General features: G+C 50.1%; 1 protein-coding gene across 2 annotated transcripts in view; it reads right to left on the bottom strand.

The window, feature by feature from the left end:
• Window positions 1–20291, bottom strand: part of AP3D1 (adaptor related protein complex 3 subunit delta 1) — a 135332-nt gene extending 115041 nt beyond the window's left edge. The window contains exon 1 of one of the 2 annotated variants that reach the window (XM_073546053.1): window positions 20082–20291. In XM_073546053.1, the coding sequence (XP_073402154.1) occupies window positions 20082–20177 (96 nt within the window). In that variant the 5' untranslated portion in view covers window positions 20178–20291. The remainder of the gene's footprint in view (window positions 1–20081) is intronic. The other variant, XM_073546044.1, reaches the window with a different exon arrangement.
• Between the last annotated feature and the right edge of the window lie 240 nt (window positions 20292–20531).

Genomic DNA, 20531 nt, shown 5'->3' with positions numbered 1-20531 from the left:
TTTCAACTGGGAATCCAGCTGATCCAGCCAGACCATCAAGGATCTGGCCGTACATGTGGCCGCTACCGCTGGTCTCAATGCACCCGCTGACGTCTCCCATGTTCCTTTCAGAAAAGAATCCGCTTTTTTGTCTAGCGGGTCTTTTAAGGAGGCCATATCATCGAAAGGTATGGAGGATTTTTTGGAGGCTTTGGCCACTGCCGCGTCCAGCTTAGGGGCCTTGTCCCATTTGGTTACCACTGGGTCATCAAACGGGTACCTTCGTTTGAAGGCAGGTGGCAAGGAACCTCTTTTTTCAGGCTTTTTCCATTCCCTATTTATTAGGTTCTGGACTTTATCATTCAACGGGAAGGATCTACGCTTTCTGGGATCTAGGCCTCCGAACATCACATCCTGTACTGAAAGTTCCGGTTTTGTGTCTGCTACCCCCATAGTAGACCTTACTGCTTTAACTAACTTATCCATCTGGTCTAAGGGAAAGCAGAAACAGCTCGAGTCTTCCTCTGAAGATGATGAAGTGGAGGCCGGGGAATCTGAGGAGATATCGATTCTAGGTGCGGCCGAGGACTCTGAACCAGAGAGGTTAACATCTCTTCCCTTAGAGGAGTCTTTTTTAGATAGGGCCTTCATTTCTGTCCTGATTATCTCCCTCAGGCTTGTGGTGAAGTCCGGTGTTTCTTCCGCCACCTGTATGGACGGGGAAGAGTGTAAGGGCCTGTCAATCTACCCCTAGGGTACCCCTATCCAACCCCTACCGTTTGTCGCACGCATGGCTGACACAACTTTTTAGGGTGGCCGTCTGGCAAAGGGCAATTACAGAGGGCACATTCCCTGTGCTTCTGCTTCCCCGTAGCTTTCCTTGCCTGCGAAGGAACAAAAATAAAACACTGCATCAGGGTACATTCACGGAGATCTCTTACTCATGCAGATGAGGCAGGTACCGGGTCACGGAGGGAGGCAGGAGGGTCCTTTAGCCTGGAGGAACTTCTGTGGCTCTGTTCGCCCGTCCGTCTCTTCTTCTGCTGGCCACTCGCCTGTGAAATCACAGTGGCCTGTTTCTCTGGGCGCTCCTGCGCCTCGTCCTGCTGCTCTGTGGGGGCTTCTGTCGAATCCATTGCTGGGCCTTCAGAAGCACCCCAGCAGCGTCACCTTCTGTCTTTTAATGCCTCCCATCAGTGTCCAGATTAGCAGGGCTGTGGCGCGGCACCTCCCCCCCGGGTCCTCCCCCCCCCCCGCGACTCCCCCCCCCCCCCCCCATGCTCCGTCCCTCCCCGGGTACCGCGCGCCGCCCCAGACCGCCGAGCAGCGGCGGCGCCACCTGGAAAGCCGGCCGGCATCCGACTAACGGTTTCGGCGTTCCCGGCCCCGCCCCTTCCGCTGCGTCACTTCCGCAGCGCGATCAAGAGCGCGGGAGCGCGCGGAAAGGAGCCGGCACGGCGCCCCCGGCTCCGGAATGCCCGCCGCCCCCCATGCGCCGACCCGCGCCCGCCGCACAGGCGCGACCGCCAGCCCCCCGGAGAGAGAGAGGACCAAGCGGAGACCGGGTGGATGTAACAGGAGGGGTTCCAGGGGTCATACATACCTCGTGCCGGCCCTATGGAGACGGTTGTCCACCGGACCCTCTGCTCCGCCTGCTCCAACCACTGTCGTGGAGACCTACCCGGCCCCACCGTGGCGCATCCAGGGACCCGAGCTTGACCGAGGTAGGAGACCCCCCCGCTACCTGGGTCGGTCAGCCGGCCTGGGAATCCCTCGACGACTCCATGATGGACCATCTGTAGGAAGTCCCGTCCTATAGGAACAGGAAACCAACTGATGCGTGGGAGAGGTGCCGCCCTTTTGTATCTGTAGGTTTCCTGTTCCTGAAGGGCGGATCCCCTCTCTCAGGTGGTGCTGTCATGGACGACCGATAAATGTTCTTTTTCCCTTCACATTCCATTAATTCCTGTGTAGCACCTCAAGGGCTAATTCTGCTTGAATGCGGCTTTGAACACTTTGAAGAGTGTAGTTTTCAGAATGGTGTCACTTTGGGGTATTTCCTGTCATATAGGCCCCTCAGTCATTTCAAATGTGATGTGGTCCCTAAAAAAATGAAACGGTTTTGTACATTTTGTTGGAAAAATGAGAAATCGATGGTCAACTTTAAAAAAAAAAAATTATGTTTCAAAAATTGTGTTGATGTAAAGTAGACATGTGGGAAAGGTTATATATTTATTAGCTATTTTGTGCGACAACTCTCTGGTTTAAGAGCATAATAAGTAAAAGTTTGAAAATTTCAACATTTTCACCCAATTTTTCCATATTTTCGCAAATAACTGCAAGTCATTACGAGCAAATTTTACCACTATCAAGAAGCACAATATGGCATGAGAAAGTCTCAGAATCAGCAGGATCCGTTGAAGCGTTCCAGAGTTATTACTTCATAAAGTGACAGTGGTCAGAATTGTAAAATTTGGCCTGGTCAGGAAGGTGAAAACAGGCTGCGGGATGAAGTTGGAAAGTTGGCAGCAAAACCTTTGATAGTTGGTAGCTTGCTGATTGCTAGGGTTCTGAAAATGGGACTAGCTGCATATTGCACTAATTTTTCTTGGGCATGCACAGTTAGCGCTGCCCGTTCTCACATCACTTCATGGCCTGGCAATCGCGCCTGCGTGGACGCGCAGAGATCCCGCCCCACAGTGTGAATAAATCATAAGCGACTGCGGGGCGGGATCTCAGGCAGCACGTCCAGGCAGGCGCGATAGCCAGGCCATGAAGTGATGTGAGAGAACGGGCACGTCGGGCAGCGCTAACTGCACATGCCCAAGAAAATATATGACAGCGCAGGCACCAGCATTTGATTTGAACACAGAGGAGGCGGAGCACAGACATGAGGAAATGAATGATGGATGCGAGGCGTCGGTGTCAGATGGTGAAAGACCTGCCCCCCAGTCAAAATTATGGTATGTCTGACCAATTTTAAAACCGATTATTTCGGCAGTGGAAGGGACACTAAATAAAAGAGCCACCTTGACAGAATGCAGCATTAGTGCTGCACAAGGTGGCTCTTTTACTTAAAAACGCCTGGGGGGGTGACAGGTTCCCTTTAAGCTTCAGATGGGGGACTAGGTAAAGCTATTAACTGTACATTCCAATCGCAGAATTAAAAACCTACGGTACTTAGTGGAAAAGAAAAAATGGAAAAAAAATTACTGTACATATATTACAAGTGAAATATTTGGAATAGATATAAATTCCTTGCAATCTACGCATTAAGCTAAGGCTAGAAATTTGTTACTGGCTTGGTTAACAATGGTTTTTATAGCAACCACTAAATCTAAATCCACGCTGAGTGTAGTAACTGATAAGTTTATAGCAGCATGGATAATTTAACTGACCCTATACACCGGTTTCTACATAGAAGCTGCACTTTAAGCCAGAAAATTAAAATGAGAGTTAGAAATTTTACTTTTGAACTATAGTTACTTGCACCCCTTAACTATAATGAGAGGCCATTAGATTATTCAATGATTAGTGAAGAACAGCTCTTGTTCAAAGTCATCTTTTAAGTTTCCTCATAATTCCTGCATGAACGGAGGAGAGTTTACATAATTACAGGTCTCCACATAACTATCAGTAATGCCTACAGGTATAAATGCAGCATTGTTTAAAAGTATGGGTCCTACCAACAAGCACACATTGCATGTGCTTAGGCTTCAGACATTACTCCCTAAGAACGCAATAGGCCCATGTAGAGGACTGATTGGTTAACGATGCCAGTTCCCAATAATAGCCGATCATATGAAATTGGAGATAAAGTTTATGGAAATATCTTTGTCGGCAGCACATCACCCACTGTAAATGGGGATGCACCGCAAACAGGGTCACTGAACCAAAGAGCTTCTCTGTCCGTCTGAATGAGCCAGTAAGGCTAAGTTCACACTTGCTTTGGGTAGAGCGCGTAGGGCTGTGTACTTCTTCCCTTAAGCTCCGCCTACTCACAGGCAAAATGAGCAATTTTAAGTAGAATTGCCATGGGAATTCCATTCCGCGGGAAATATGAGATTAAACCACATTTTATTTCCTGCCTATTTCCCGCGGAAAAACTAGCGATTTGCAAGAGTAATTAGGTTGCAGAATGCTAGCGTTTTCTAAGGGATCTGTAGCATCGCTTGGAAAACTGATTGACAGGTTGGTCACACTCATCAAAGTGTTTGACGAGTGTGACCAACTTTCTACTATTGAGACCGCCTATGCAGCATCAGTAATAAAAAAGATATGTTAAAAATAAAAAAATTGTATTTTTCGCACATTCCAGCGTCCCGCGCAGCGTTCCCGATCATCGCGATGCTCCCAGCAGGTCCCGTTCCCAGTAATGCCTTGCGACAATGACCTTTGATGACGTCGCGGTTTGACACTGCTACGGTATCGCGAGACCGCGATTTCATCAAAGGTCATTGTCGCAACGCATCACTGGGAACGGGACCTGCCGGGAGCATCGCGGAGGCCTGGTGACGCTGCGAGGGACATCGGAAGGTGAGAACAACAATATTTTTTATTTTAATTCTATTTTTTACAGGGATATGGTACCCAGAGCCCAGAGGACAGTCTCCTCTCCTCCGGACCGTGGGTACCATCCGCAAATGTTCTGCTTACTTTTCGCATGGTGGCCATAGCCATATGCAGAAAGTAAACAGAACAATGCAATTCCTATGTGCGTGGATTTTCCCGCAATTGCGCACAAATAATGAGAATGCTGCGTATTTTTCCGCGATGCAATTCCGCAGCGGAAAAATCCGCAGCATTAGCACAGCATGTGCGGAATGCCATAGGATTGCATGGGATGCTTTTTTTTTTTTTTGCTTCTTCTCGGCAAAATCACACGTTTAAAATCGCCGCGAAAACACAAAAAAAACGCTACGTGTGAACACAGCCTAAATCTGCACATCAGAAATCAGCGGCGTGTGCATGAGATGTCAAGATTCTCATTCACTCTGTTGGAATAAGGAAACCCTTCAGGTTTGATAACTAATCTGCACAGCGAAAATGTGCACAGGCCCAGTGTCGGACTGGGGTGCCAAGTGCCCACCAGTAACCATCTCCACGGCCTCACTTTTCAGCTACATGCAAATGTGACTTCATCCTCAATCACAATTTTATATAACAATGAGCTGGGTAGATTTTTACATGAATAAGATGCCGCCTTTTGTCTGTACATAGTAATTCAAGCATATTGTACCAAGTCCTGCTCATGTAAGAGGGTGGTGGCCCATTCTTGCACAGGGGCCCACCAGAGGATTCTCCTGCTCTACTGTGGGTCAGTCCAAGCCTGCACAGGTCCTTAGGGTATATATGCAAATAAGGGCTTTAAAAACAGTTACCAGCTTAAAAGCGACCAGTTTTGCACTAATTTCATTTCCGCTGCTCCTGAGTATTCTGTTCTTAGTTATTTTTAAAACCGCAGAACGGTTCGGGTATGTGCACACGAGGCGGATTCTGCTGCGGTTCCGCAGCGTTTTTGGCCCTGCGGATCCACAGCAGTTCTGCAGACATGGTACAGTACCATGTTATCCTATGGGTTTTCAAAACCTCTGTGCCCACGCCGCGATTTTTTTCCACGCGGTTTTGCTGCGGTTTACAAACCGCAGCATGTCAATTCTTTCTGCGGGTTCCACAGCGGTTTGGCACCTGTTCCATTGTCCAGGTGTCAAACCGCAGGTCACTTTACCTGCGAATGACCGCGAGACGTCGCGCTGCCGCAAGACCGTGACATTCTCGTGGTCATTCTCGCAAAGGATTACTGGGACCGGAGCGTGGAGAGAGGCAGGATGGCTACGCGGGACATCGGAAGGTGAGAATAACAATATTTATTTTAATTCTATTTTTTTTTTACAGGGATATGGCATCAGCGCTAACGAACACAGCTATGCCGGGCGCTCAGCATCGCTGTGCTGATTTCTGGTGAAGCTGTCTGTTTGGCAGCTCACCAGCGATCACATAGCGACTTACCAGCGATCCTGACACGTTGATATCGTTGTCAGGATCGCTGGTAAGTCGTTATGTGAGACTCCAGCTTTACACTATTCATATTAGCATATTCTGCTTCTTTTCACAAATATTTTATTCTGCGTTTCCATTTTAAAGACATTGAGCCCAATTCAAGGCTTTTCTGCAAATTTTCAAAGCTTTTTTGCTTCGTTTTGGTGCAATTCAAGGCTGTGCAAAAATTATGCAACTTGACATTTTGCCCAGATGTGGCAAAGTTGGCAGAACAGGAGCATTCGCTACACCATTAACCTTACTCCAGCAAGGACTGGAGTAGAATCTCTGTTGAGGCACACTCCTGATTCATGAATACGCTCAGTGCCTCTTCATGAATCAGGAGCGTCTGAGTCCAGCACAGCTCAAGACCGATGTGAACAACACAGGCCTTTATGAACCAGGCGAAATAAAATAAAGTTTTTCCCCCACTTTAAAAAAGTTAGTGTAAAGGTACTGTAACACTAAGATATCGCTAGCAATATCACTATAACCTGTGACGTTGCAGCGATATTGCTAGCGATATCGCTATGTCTGATACTTACCTACAACCGGCTCCCCCGCTGGTTATCGCTGATCGCGCGAGAACGTCCAGGACTGTTTCTCGTCGTCAGCTTCCTGCTGTGACGACGAGTGATGCGTGAAGCCAGGCAGGAGGACGCAGGATCACCTGGTGTGACAGGTAAGTAGCGACCCCCATCCCCAGCGATGTCGCTAGTGAGATCTGCCTGTGTGGCAGCTCACTAGCGACCACTTAGCGATGTACCAGCGATCCTGACCGCGTCATATCACTGGTACATCGCTAAGGCTACTTTCACACATCAGTTTTTTGCCGTCAGGCAGGATCCGGCTATTTTTAGAAAAAACGGATCCGGCATAAATTTTGGAGAACTGTAGAAACGGATCCGTTTTTCTGCTGGATCCGTCTAGCAGGTTATATCTGTTTCCTGGGTGCTGGCCAATTGGATCTGAGCATGCGCAGACTTAAAAAAACGGATCCGGTGGCTGGATCCGTCTTTTTCTGGATCCGGCACATTCCGGCGCCCATAGACTTTCATTGTGGCAAAAAGCCGGAAGCGTCGGATCCGGCGCTTGCGGCTTTTTCGCCGGAGACAAAAAACGTTACAGTAGCCGTTTTTTCCAGACGCCGGAATGGGTCAAGTAGCCGGATCCGGCAAAAAACGGATGAAACGCAATGCGATCCGGCGCTAATGCAAGTCAATGGGGAAAAACTGGATCCGGCATTGCATTTCGCCGGATCCGGTTTTACAAAAAAAAAGCCGGATCGCGCCTGATGGCAAAAAACTGATGTGTGAAAGAGGCCTAAGTGTGACAGTACCTTAAGTTTACACTGGCAGATTGAACGCCTGTTTCCCAATGATCAGGTAGGTATCTGACAAGCTAACAAATTACTCATTCATCAGGTGAAAAGATATTGCTTAAAAAGATCATTCTCAGCAGCATATCAATCTGTGTAAACAGGACATGTGCTTCTGAGAACACTGGCAGCCTACACATAGTGAAAGATGTATTACTGATCATTCTGAGCACATATGAAGTGCGCACTGCCTGACTGAATCGTCTAATGCTGGGGGTCAGATGGTGTAAAACCGGACATATTTTTACTGGGATCTGGGTGCGACAGCGACCCAGTAATCAGCGGCAGCCTTCACATTCCGTCCATGCAGAAGACGACAGCTCGGATGGGATGTGAAGGCTGCACCAGAACTGCATCCCATGTAGCTACTTCCAGATGTGTTTTGTGGGGTTCGTTTAAGTACCCCAACAAGTCATTTAAGAACAGTGGATTAAGAAAAGATCCCTTTGATCCGTGCAGTGCACTCTTTTAGGGCTTATATAGACATCAGGTTTTTTATTTTTATTTTTTTGTGTGGATACTGGTTTTTCACTGTCTAGTATTGTGATTGCAGGAGTCTGCATGCAGCAGAGTGAGGTATGGTAAAAGAAATTATCTTTATTCAAATACTAGCTGAAGAGCCCGGGCATAGTAACCAACTGTGGTTAGTGATAACAAATTATAATGATTATATTGCACATAAAAACATTTCACATCATATATTCAACACTACAGATTTGCAACACAAATTAACTAAACGATTACCCAAGTATTGATAGTATTTTATTTTCAACTCATTCAAGAGCCTTTAGATACACAACATGTGTATCTGTGTATCTAGCCCTATCCTGTGTGATAGTGACTGCTGAGCCTTGTATCTAATCCTATCCTGTGTGATACTGACTGCTGAGCCGTGTATCTAATTCTATCCTGTGTGATACTGACTGCTGAGCTGTGTATCTAATCCTATCCTGTGTGATACTGTGTGCTGAGCTGCGTATCTAATCCTATCCTGTGTGATACTGACTGCTGAGCCGTGTATCTAATACTCTCCTGTGTGATACTGACTGCTGAGCCATGTGTCTAATCCTCTCCTGTGTGATACTGACTGCTGAGCTGTGTGCCTAATCCTATCCTGTGTGATACTGACTGCTGAGCCATGTGTCTAATCCTCTCCTGTGTGATACTGACTGCTGAGCTGTGTATCTAATCCTATCCTGTGTGATACTGACTGCTGAGCCGTGTATCTAATCCTATCCTGTGTGATACTGGGCTCCCCCTGCAGTCTGTCAGAGGGTGGTCTGTGTTGGCACGGTAATAAATTGTGTTATTTCCAGCTTTACAGAAGGATGCTAACACCATAGAAATGATAAGAATAATAGGCAAAAATTGTTTGGTGAATTGGAACACGCGGGGTTAAAATTTCGCCTCACAACATAGCCTATGACGCTCTCGGGGTCCAGATGTGTGACTGTGCAAAATTTTGTGGCTGTAGCTGCGACGGTGCAGATGCCAATCCCGGACATACACACATTCAGCTTTATATATTAGACTAGCTGAAGAGCCCGGCGTTGCCTGGGCATAGTAACCAACTGTGATTAGTTATAACAAATTATAATGATTATATTGCATATAAAAACATTTCACATCATATATTCAACACTACAGATTTGCAACACAAATTAACTAAACGATTACCCAAGTATTGATAGTATTTTATTTTCAACTCATACAAGAGCCTTTTGATAAACATTTTTGGTTTTTCCTTTCGGTGCAAAGATGAACAGATTTTTGGCAGTTCCAACTCTTGAACAGACCACGTAAAGCTGACCATGAGAAAAGCATGGAGATTGCAAATCGATCCCTACTATTTTCAAGGACTGTCCCCGAGCATTGTTAATGGACATTGCAAATAGCAGTTGAACTGGAAACTGGAGGCGTTTAAAATCAAAAAACAAATCAGATGGAATGAGTAGAATTCTTGGAATGAAAATGTCCTCTCCTTTGGCACATCCTGTTTCTGAGCCGTGTATCTAACCCTATCCTGTGTGATACTGACTGCCGAGCCGTGTATCTAATCCTATCCTGTGTGATACTGACTGCTGAGCCGTGTATCTAATCCTATCCTGTGTGATACTGACTGCTGAGCCGTGTATCTAATCCTATCCTGTGTGATACTGACTGCTGAGCCGTGTATCTAATCCTATGCTGTGTGATACTGACTGCTGAGCAGTGTATCTAATCCTCTCCTGTGATACTGACTGCTGAGCCGTGTATCTAATCCTATCCTGTGTGATACTGACTGCTGAGCCGTGTACTTAATCCTATCCTGTGTGATACTGACTGCTGAGCCGTGTACCTAATCCTATCATGTGTTACTGACTGCTCAGCCGTGTATCCTATCCTGTGTGATACTGGGCTCCCCCTGCAATCTGTGTCTGTGCCCCTTTCCCAGCACGTCTCTTCAAGATGGAATCAATTTTAGGTGTTCTGGCGGCAATAACCAATGTCCTCACTTTTCCAATCAGATTTCCAGCATGTCCCTCTTGCAGACTATCTCTTATTGCCAGCTGCAGCGTGTGCACAACACAGCGCATGTGATGAATAGGAAAGTGTTTTGAAGCAGCTTCAACAAGATCATCTATTTCTACAGTATAACTTTGCTGTTCTTCTGTAGTAATATCTGTTTGTTCCTCAGTTACTCTGTTGTTCCTCTAGCTGTTGTTCATTACTCTCATTCATCAGTTTAATTGTACTTATCGGGTTTGAAGCATTGTCCGTTACAACAGCAAGAACCTGTTCTTTTTTGAGAACTTTTTCCACTAAGGCCTGGAGAAACTGGCTGCTGTGAGGAGCTTTAGTAACTTTTACTGCCAGCGTGTTGGTAACAATTTCTTTGTCACAAACATATCGAACATTGATGGCAAAATAGTTCACTCTGTGACGTGTGCAGGCATCCATTTTAAGAAACATGAAGCGTCTTTTGAGAGTCTTTTTTAAGATCTTCCTTTTGGTTAAGGACTTCTTCAATGACTAATTTTCTAATACTTTCTCTTTCCAGAGAAACACCTGGATGGATAGATAGCAAAAGCAGATTAGAAATCTGCTCTATTGAAAACATTATCTATGCGCTCAAAAACCTTTCAGGTGATGCGGTTTTTTAAAAAGCTGATCTGCTTTTGCAGCTAAAAAACGTATCCTCAAAAAACGCAGCAAAAACGCTGTGTGTGATTGTAGCCTTAGATCAGGAATAGAACAGCCATTTATAAGACACTAGATTATGGCCCGATGCTATCGCATTGGGAGGATGCGATAGCATCACACCTCTTGCCATGTTAACCCTCAACACACACACTCCTCTCACCTTTCACCATCTCCACTCACTCTTTCACTCCACATACGACCCCTTCTCTCACTCCGTCTCTCATACTCACGCCGTCATCGCCGCTGCTCCACGATCCCCGACATCTTCCGCCGGCGCCATCCTGGATCCAGACGTTGTCCACGCCGGCGTCATGTTCTTGCGGCGACGCCATCTTGAGTATCGTGAAATCCCGCGATACTAAAGATGGCGTCGCCGGAAGAACATGTCGCCGGCGTGGACGTCGGGATCCAAAATGGCGTCGGCGAAATCTCGCGAGTTTTCGCCGACGCCATTTTGGATCCCAACGTCGTCCTCACCAGCGACATGTTCTTACGGCGACGCCATCTTGAGTATCGCGGGATTTCTCCGATCCAAAATAGCATCGCCGCAGGAATATGTCGCCGGCGTGGATGCCGTCGGGATCCAAAATGGCGTCGGCAAAATCTCGCGAGATTTCGCCGACGCCATTTTGGATCCCGACGGCATCCACGCCGGCGACATGTTCTTGCGGCGACGCCATCTTGACTATCGCAGGATTTCGCCGATCCAAAATGGCGTCGCCACAAGAACATGTCGCCGGCCTGGAGGACGTCTGGATCCAGGATGGCGCCGGCGGAAGAAGATGTCGGGGATCGTGGATCAGCGGCGATGACGGCGTGAGTATGAGAGACGGAGTGAGAGAAGGGGTCGTATGTGGAGTGAAAGAGTGAGTGGAGATGGTGAAAGGTGAGAGGAGTGTGTGTTGAGGGTTAACATGGAAAGAGGTGTGTGGTGACGTCACCCGTTACAACCGGAAGCTGCTTAGGGCATTATTATAGATTCCATAACTTTCCCAAATTCCTATGAAAAAATATTCAGCACATTCTGCATTGAACTACTGTACCCAATTTATTATATATTTTAGGAGTCGGAGTCGGTCCATTTTATACCGACTCAACCAAAATGAGCAACGACTCCGACTCCACAGCCCTATACACACACACATTCAGCTTTATAAGATTTTAAAAATAATTAAAAATGGGACACACAGTTTGGTCCTCTGGCATCCGCTTATAGCAGGGTAACAATATTTCTACTTGCATTTACTATTTCCTACCTCATCTTTACTATGCTGCTATATGAAACTTCACTTGTTTGAGTCATTATCTTGAGTGCCCATGGTTAATACTTACTGTTATTACATTGCTTTCAGGGCCATTTGAGCATTTATTTAGTACTATTTTGGAATATTAGAGGTTATACGTACTGTGTCTTTTATGCATATAGCTATAGCCTTTGCTGGAGTGTGATGCCATCCATCTTTTTGGCTAAACTGTATGTCCTGGATTAAAATATTTCAATTAACATTTATTTCTTTTACGATACCTTTGTCTATTTGGTTGTAACTGCATCTCCTTTCTATCTGGTTCTTTGATGAATCTGGTGCATCTACCGTTATTAGTCCCACTTTTCAAATATTAATGGGCTAAAATAGAGCTTATTTAACCCCTTAATGACCGTCAAAACGTCTTAACTGACCTGAGATAAGAGAATCTCATCCCCATACAGGTGACAATCCAGCAACTGTCAACTGTCCACTATAGCTGACAACTTGCTGCATCAGCCACAATCTGTGTTGCCACTGTCCATATCCATTTAACCCCTTAGATGTTGCTGTCAATAATGACTATCATATAAATGGTTATAAGAGTGTGGCTGCTCCCTCTTTATCCCCATCAGAACCCCGAGATCATGATTGTGTGGTCCTGATGTTTGCCATCGCAATTCACGAGCAAATAGCGGCCTTTGAGTCTGCCGGATACACCAACCTGTTCAAAAGTCAGCGACATTTAGGTGGTAAAAATCAACTTTTTCATTCCTGTCATGTCACTTTGTATTAAAGGGAATCTGTCACCCTTTTTTTCGAATACGAGCTGCCCGCGCACTGCAGGACTCCGCTCTGCCTTCAACAGGGCAGAGCAGTGCGCATGTGCAGGAGCCATGACAGGAAGGAAAGAAGAGGACGACATCATATGAAGACGGGAGGCGCCGGACCGGACTGCGACACCGATCGGACCGGACGCCGGGGTGAGTATAATCTAACTCTTTTTTCTTCTCTTTCAGGTTACATCGGGGGCTTATCTATAGCATTATAGAATGCTGTAGATAAGACCCTGATGACGGTGCCAGCACCTCATATTCGAAAAAAGGGGTGACAGATTCCCTTTAATTCCTTAACAACCTTAATTTGCCATTATCATAAACAATAATGTGTCACGTAAAAAAAAAATCTCAAAATCACTGGAATTTGTCAAAGCGTTCCAGAGTTATTATCACATAAAGTGACACTTATATTGTTCAAACTATAGGTAAAACAAGAGCGCAATAGGGTCTTATCCGAGTAACTTATGCAGAATGTTAAAGAAATATACTCACCCTTTCTAGGAGAGAGTTAAGCATGTAAAATCAATATGTCAGCCTGCTGCACGTCCAACGGTCCACACACAGTGATCGCCACGTAAAACTCTTTGGATTAAAATTCTTGGACTTAAGTGCGCTGCCAGACAAATTATCAGATCCAAATCAGGTAGATGAATTAGCCTTTTAATTCCCAACGCGTTTCGAAGTCCATAATACTTCTTCCTCAGGGGATATCATCCCCTGAGGAAGAAGTACCATGGACTTCGAAACGCGTTGGGAATTAAAAGGCTAATTCATCTACCTGATTTGGATGTGATAATTTGTCTGGCAGCGCACTTAAGTCCAGGAATTTTAATCCAAAGAGTTTTATAAAGTGACACTGGTAAGATTTAAAAAATTTGGCTCCGTCATTAAGGGATTCAGAACACATGACACATGCACAAAAAATGAACAGGTCAATAAGACCCTGTTCACACCACCAAGAACTAAGACAGAAACAAAACACAGTATAGCAAACGTGCATAAATACTCTGTTGTAAAATATATGTAACTGTAAGCAGCAAGTGCTAGTAAAAGATGTTAACAAACCCAGGGTATTTTGTTGATACCTTTTTTTTTTTCTGAACCCTGCTCATGAAGGTATTATTCACATGTTAAGGTTTTAAATATATTAGATAGGACTGCTCCGAGAAGGGTATGCCTTGACGTGGCGGAGTGGCTTAGTGTACATTTTTTTGCAAAAAAAAAAAAAAACTTATCAACAAAATACCCTGGTTTTGGTAACATCTTTTACTAGCACTTGCTGCTTACTGTTACATATATTTTACAACAGAGTATTTATGCACGTTTGCTATACTGTGTTTTGTTTCTGTGTCTCCGTCATTAAGGGGTTAATACAGTCACTCTTCTGTGTACCTTACAAATTGCTGGTATTTGGTTCTACTAAAATAAACGGAGACATTCTTGCCTTCTAGTGCTCACGGGAAGTGATATCTGCCTGGCTTGGAAGTCACAGGACCGCTTCAGACTATCATTGGTCGTGACATCTGAATACCTCCAGAGCCGGTGCAGACCCCTAAAGCAGCCAGCGCTTAATCAGCAGGGGCACTGGAAGGCAACTATGTCTCCTATGCTTTCAAACAATCACTGCCTTAAAATAAATCTGTTTCTGTGTTAGGCTACGTTCACATTTGCAGTTAAGTACGCAGCGTATCGTCCGCAACCACAAACGCATGCAAAAACGCATACAAACGCATGAAGGCGTTTGCGGACGATTGGCAAGTGCCATTTTCCCGGCTAATTTTTGAATGTACACAAGCCACGCCCAAAGGGCGCGTCTTATGTAAATTCTTGCGCATGCAAACGCAAAGCGTACGCATGTGTTCCCATAGACTGTAATGCGCTGTTTAGACACATTACTTCCGCAAGCGTCCGCAGGCGTTTGGAGGCGGCAAGTTGCAACATGTTGTGTTAGCTGCGCCCCGCTGCACAAGCCGAAACAACGCTTGCGTAAGCAAACGCGGTCGAACGCATACAAACGCATGTACCTGCGTCCACAACGTTAAAGATAGAAAAACAACGCATGCGGATGTATGCGTCAGAAACGCTGCAGACACAACCGCAAATGTGAACCCAGCCTTAGACAACACCTTTTTCAGTTTTTCACAAAAAAGCTTAAAGGGGTTGCTCACTTTTTGTGGTTAGTGCTGGTTTCGCCACAGACTGCACAGCTATCCTGTCCATACAATGGCTGCTGGTGGAGGAGCATGTGACCAGACCTGCCCATCAGCCTCCAATAGAAAAGCAGCTTTCCCATGTGATACGTATGACAATCGGGAGGAGGCTGATGGTCAGATGCGGCCCCTCTATCAGCAGCCGTTGTATGGACAGAAGTGCTGTGCAGTCTGTGAGGAAACTCGCACTAACAGGTTTTGCAATTTTCTAATATACATTGTATTTAAGTAATTGTAACATTAATACTTCAATGCCTTAAAAAACATTAATGAAAAAAAAAAAATAAAACCGAGGCATAGAAGCCTATAACCTCCGCAGATCCATAGGTCTGTGGTGTCGCTGCAATCAATGTCTCCGCTGGTCAGATGTGGACAGTAGCGCAGAAGCCTATGATTCACTACAGGTGAATAGAACATACAATGATGGATTCTTCTAGTCACCTGACCACTGCAGCCAATCGCAGACTTCAGCTGTCCCAATGCCACATGTGGACGGCACAGGAATTCTGGATACAGCGCAGACCACCGGAGTGACCAGTTGGGGATCCGATACAGGGGAGATAATTTTTTTTCACTTAGAAAACATCTATGCAATGCTTTAAAATATATAAAGTTTAGCGTTTCAGACAACGCTTCCATCTGTTTCCATTCAGACGCTGCAATCCTTTCAGACGTAACCTGCTTGTTACTACGTAAGGGCTAATGTCCCACCTAGCGAAAACGTCACAAGTCGCACCCTGCACTGGTCGGCCTCTCCTCGGATTCACAAGGAGAACAGAATATGGCACGTGAAGCGTCCGTGCACACTGGCTCAGTTACACAGATGTTTGCGCAAGGCCTTAGCATATGTCCCAATGTACCAGAAATGCAAATGTGGAGGAAGGCACGAAGAAACGTGTAGAAGTAAAGCCGAGCCAAACCTTGGGGTTCAGCTGCAAACTTGACAACAGATTTATAGCAGATCACATGAAATTAATCGCCTTCCACCGTCCACCAGTGAGGCTGTGTGGTCACACACGACCATGGCAGCCTGCTCTATATCAGGGTTCAGGCTTCAGACTAAAACTGATCATCAAGGTCTTTTATATTGAAACCAGCAGGCAATCTTCATCAGGTCCACATTTACCACTATCAGTAGCCACTATGGCAAATGTATTGTTAGATACTGACCAATCACAGAGGAAGATCCGCACAGTACAGAGAGGGATTTGGTCACAGAGAATAGCGCTTTAGTAGGCAGTATGGAAAGCTAAGAAAGTAAAAAAGAAAAAGTGAAGCCACTAGCCAGGAGCAGCCCACCAGCTGTGCGGCAGCTGGGAAGCTAGCCAGGAGCAGCCCACCAGCTGTGCGGCAGCTGGGAAGCTAGCCAGGAGCAGCCCACCAGCTGTGCGGCAGCTGGGAAGCTAGCCAGGAGCAGCCCACCAGCTGTGCGGCAGCTGGGAAGCTAGCCAGGAGCAGCCCACCAGCTGTGCGGCAGCTGGGAAGCTAGCCAGGAGCAGCCCACCAGCTGTGCGGCAGCTGGGAAGCTAGCCAGGAGCAGCCCACCAGCTGTGCGGCAGCTGGGAAGCTAGCCAGGAGCAGCCCACCAGCTGTGCGGCAGCTAGGAAGCTAGCCAGGAGCAGCCCACCAGCTGTGCGGCAGCTAGGAAGCTAGCCAGGAAGCAGCCCACCAGCTGTGCGGCAGCTAGGAAGCTAGCCAGGAAGCAGCCCACCAGCTGTGCGGCAGCTAGGAAGCTAGCCAGGAGCAGCCCACCAGCTGTGCGGCAGCTAGGAAGCTAGCCAGGAGCAGCCCACCAGCTGTGCGGCAGCTAGGAAGCTAGCCAGGAGCAGCCCACCAGCTGTGCGGCAGCTAGGAAGATAGCCAGCTGGCAAAACCTAGACCTCACCAGAGACAGCTCACAATTTTAACTCTTTCTATACAGGGGGCCATCTGTTGATTTTGTTGCTTAAGAAGGGTATAGCTATGCAGTGACTTTGATCAATCGCCCAAACATTACATCGCAGTGCAACACGAGTGAGTGGGGACATATTCTCAGAGTGCTACAACCTGCAAGCTAGACCCAAAAATATTGGACCTGGTAGAAATTTTCTCTACTACCTTGTCGCAGTCAGAGGACTCAAGTCACTTCTACTGTATTACACTGCAATATAGCACACTCCTAGCAATAATTGTCCATTAGTGAGTATTTTGGCGTGCTTGGAGATTTAGTTTCTGTCGATGCAGCTGCATGATTTGCGACTGCTAGACAGCTTGAATACATGTGAGGAATGCCTGTTTGTTAGGAAATTCCCACATGTATTCAGCCTGTCTACAAGTCACAAATCACGCAGCTGAGACGACGAAAACTAAATCTCTGAGCACGCCAAAATACTCGGAGGACACCCGAGCATGCTTGGGAAAACCCGAGCAACGAGTATACTCGCTCATCACTATTGTCCACACAGACGAAAAAAAAAAAATTATAAAAACCATGCGTTTTACCAGGAAGCGGGCTTCGTACACCTCTGTGGATTTCCCTAGTGAAACTTGTTAATGTTTCTTCTGAAGAACTGACAAGAAAGGCAGCGAATTCTGTAGCACATCACGCAGTATACCGAGAGCAGAACCGCCAGGCGCCGAGCGGGCAGACTGCGGAGCGCAGAACCGCCGGGCGCCGAGCGGGCAGACTGCGGAGCCCAGAACCGCCGGGCGCCGAGCGGGCAGACTGCGGAGCCCAGAACCGCCGGGCGCCGAGCGGGCAGACTGCGGAGCCCAGAACCGCCGGGCGCCGAGCGGGCAGACTGCGGAGCCCAGAACCGCCGGGCGCCGAGCGGGCAGACTGCGGAGCCCAGAACCGCCGGGCGCCGAGCGGGCAGACTGCGGAGCCCAGAACCGCCGGGCGCCGAGCGGGCAGACTGCGGAGCCCAGAACCGCCGGGCGCCGAGCGGGCAGACTGCGGAGCCCAGAACCGCCGGGCGCCGAGCGGGCAGACTGCGGAGCCCAGAACCGCCGGGCGCCGAGCGGGCAGACTGCGGAGCCCAGAACCTCCGGGCGCCGAGCGGGCAGACTGCGGAGCCCAGAACCTCCGGGCGCCGAGCGGGCAGACTGCGGAGCCCAGAACCTCCGGGCGCCGAGCGGGCAGACTGCGGAGCCCAGAACCTCCGGGCGCCGAGCGGGCAGACTGCGGAGCCCAGAACCTCCGGGCGCCGAGCGGGCAGACTGCGGAGCCCAGAACCTCCGGGCGCCGAGCGGGCAGACTGCGGAGCCCAGAACCTCCGGGCGCCGAGCGGGCAGACTGCGGAGCCCAGAACCTCCGGGCGCCGAGCGGGCAGACTGCGGAGCCCAGAACCTCCGGGCGCCGAGCGGGCAGACTGCGGAGCCCAGAACCTCCGGGCACCGAGCGGGCAGACTGCGGAGCCCAGAACCTCCGGGCACCGAGCGGGCAGACTGCGGAGCCCAGAACCTCCGGGCACCGAGCGGGCAGACTGCGGAGCCCAGAACCTCCAGGCACCGAGCGGGCAGACTGCGGAGCCCAGAACCTCCAGGCACCGAGCGGGCAGACTGCGGAGCCCAGAACCTCCAGGCACCGAGCGGGCAGACTGCGGAGCCCAGAACCTCCAGGCACCGAGCGGGCAGACTGCGGAGCCCAGAACCTCCAGGCACCGAGCGGGCAGACTGCGGAGCCCAGAACCTCCAGGCACCGAGCGGGCAGACTGCGGAGCCCAGAACCTCCAGGCACCGAGCGGGCAGACTGCGGAGCCCAGAACCTCCGGGCACCGAGCGGGCAGACTGCGGAGCCCAGAACCTCCGGGCGCCGAGCGGGCAGACTGCGGAGCCCAGAACCGCCGGGCGCCGAGCGGGCAGACTGCGGAGCCCAGAACCGCCGGGCGCCGAGCGGGCAGACTGCGGAGCCCAGAACCGCCGGGCGCCGAGCGGGCAGACTGCGGAGCCCAGAACCGCCGGGCGCCGAGCGGGCAGACTGCGGAGCCCAGAACCGCCGGGCGCCGAGCGGGCAGACTGCGGAGCCCAGAACCGCCGGGCGCCGAGCGGGCAGACTGCGGAGCCCAGAACCGCCGGGCGCCGAGCGGGCAGACTGCGGAGCCCAGAACCGCCGGGCGCCGAGCGGGCAGACTGCGGAGCCCAGAACCGCCGGGCGCCGAGCGGGCAGACTGCGGAGCCCAGAACCGCCGGGCGCCGAGCGGGCAGACTGCGGAGCCCAGAACCGCCGGGCGCCGAGCGGGCAGACTGCGGAGCCCAGAACCGCCGAGCGGGCAGACTGCGGAGCCCAGAACCGCCGAGCGGGCAGACTGCGGAGCCCAGAACCGCCGAGCGGGCAGACTGCGGAGCCCAGAACCGCCGAGCGGGCAGACTGCGGAGCCCAGAACCGCCGAGCGGGCAGACTGCGGAGCCCAGAACCGCCGGGCGCCGAGCGGGCAGACTGCGGAGCCCAGAACCGCCGGGCGCCGAGCGGGCAGACTGCGGAGCCCAGAACCTCCAGGCACCGAGCGGGCAGACTGCGGAGCCCAGAACCTCCAGGCACCGAGCGGGCAGACTGCGGAGCCCAGAACCTCCAGGCACCGAGCGGGCAGACTGCGGAGCCCAGAACCTCCAGGCACCGAGCGGGCAGACTGCGGAGCCCAGAACCTCCAGGCACCGAGCGGGCAGACTGCGGAGCCCAGAACCTCCAGGCACCGAGCGGGCAGACTGCGGCGCGCAGAACCTCCAGGCACCGAGCGGGCAGACTGCGGAGCGCAGAACCGCAGGGCACCGAGCGGGCAGACTGCGGAGCGCAGAACCGCAGGGCACCGAGCGGGCAGACAGCAGACACTCTGGCCTCTGCCTACACAGTACAGGGGCAGTGAGACCCCGGCCCACCAGCCTCCTCACAGTTGGGCTGTGTTCACACCAACAGTTGACAATGCACTGCAGATTCCACACCAATCACCAGAAAAGCCGCATCTTGTGCAGGAAGAGGCCGGGCAGCCGATGAGACGCTGTCAGGCCCAGCATGTGACAGATGCCCAGTGTGACCACAGCCTGAGGGAGACCATTCATTCCGCTGCATACAGGATGCCACATCACACACCAGCAGCCGCCACTAGCCATGTCTCCCCCATGGCACCAGGCAGTGACGCGCTCTGGGCCAGGTGAGAGGCAGCCCTGCTGTCGCCCCCCGCTCACGCCCCAGTCCTGGAGCCCCCCACCACCGCTGCCCCGTGCAGCGCCTCACCTCATCCTCTTTGTGATTGCGGATTCCCCTGACCAGATCCTGCAGGTTCTTGTCGAACATGCGGTCAATACTTCCCTTCACCATACGGAGCGCCATGTCCGTGCACGGGATCGGCCGCACCGGACTCTCCTGTCACCGGACACAGAAACACAAAATGGCCGCGACTCAGCTGACTCTATTCCCCGCCCATAGCAACCACGTGACTTGAAAGTGAAGGAGGGAATTGCTGGGAAAGACGGCAGTGTAATCCCGCCCATAGCTTGGTGTTCCCGGAGAGTGACGCACGTCAGCTGTGTGGCTCCGCCTGTCAGAGAGGTGGCGCTACCGAGCCCGACTACTACCGAGCGTGCCATCCACTGTAATGGTGGTGCCCTCTAGTGGTGGTGGAGGAGGGTACGGAGAGGTAGTGCTGATGGCTATAGGTGAGGGAGGGGGGTGCAGAGTAGTAGT

Source organism: Dendrobates tinctorius, unplaced genomic scaffold, assembly GCF_039654945.1.
Source record: "Dendrobates tinctorius isolate UK_male_01 unplaced genomic scaffold, ASM3965494v1 ptg000011l, whole genome shotgun sequence".
Classification (NCBI taxonomy): domain Eukaryota; kingdom Metazoa; phylum Chordata; class Amphibia; order Anura; family Dendrobatidae; genus Dendrobates; species Dendrobates tinctorius.
The sequence above is the reverse complement of the archived record's forward strand: the minus strand, read 5'-3'. Positions and strand labels throughout refer to the sequence as shown.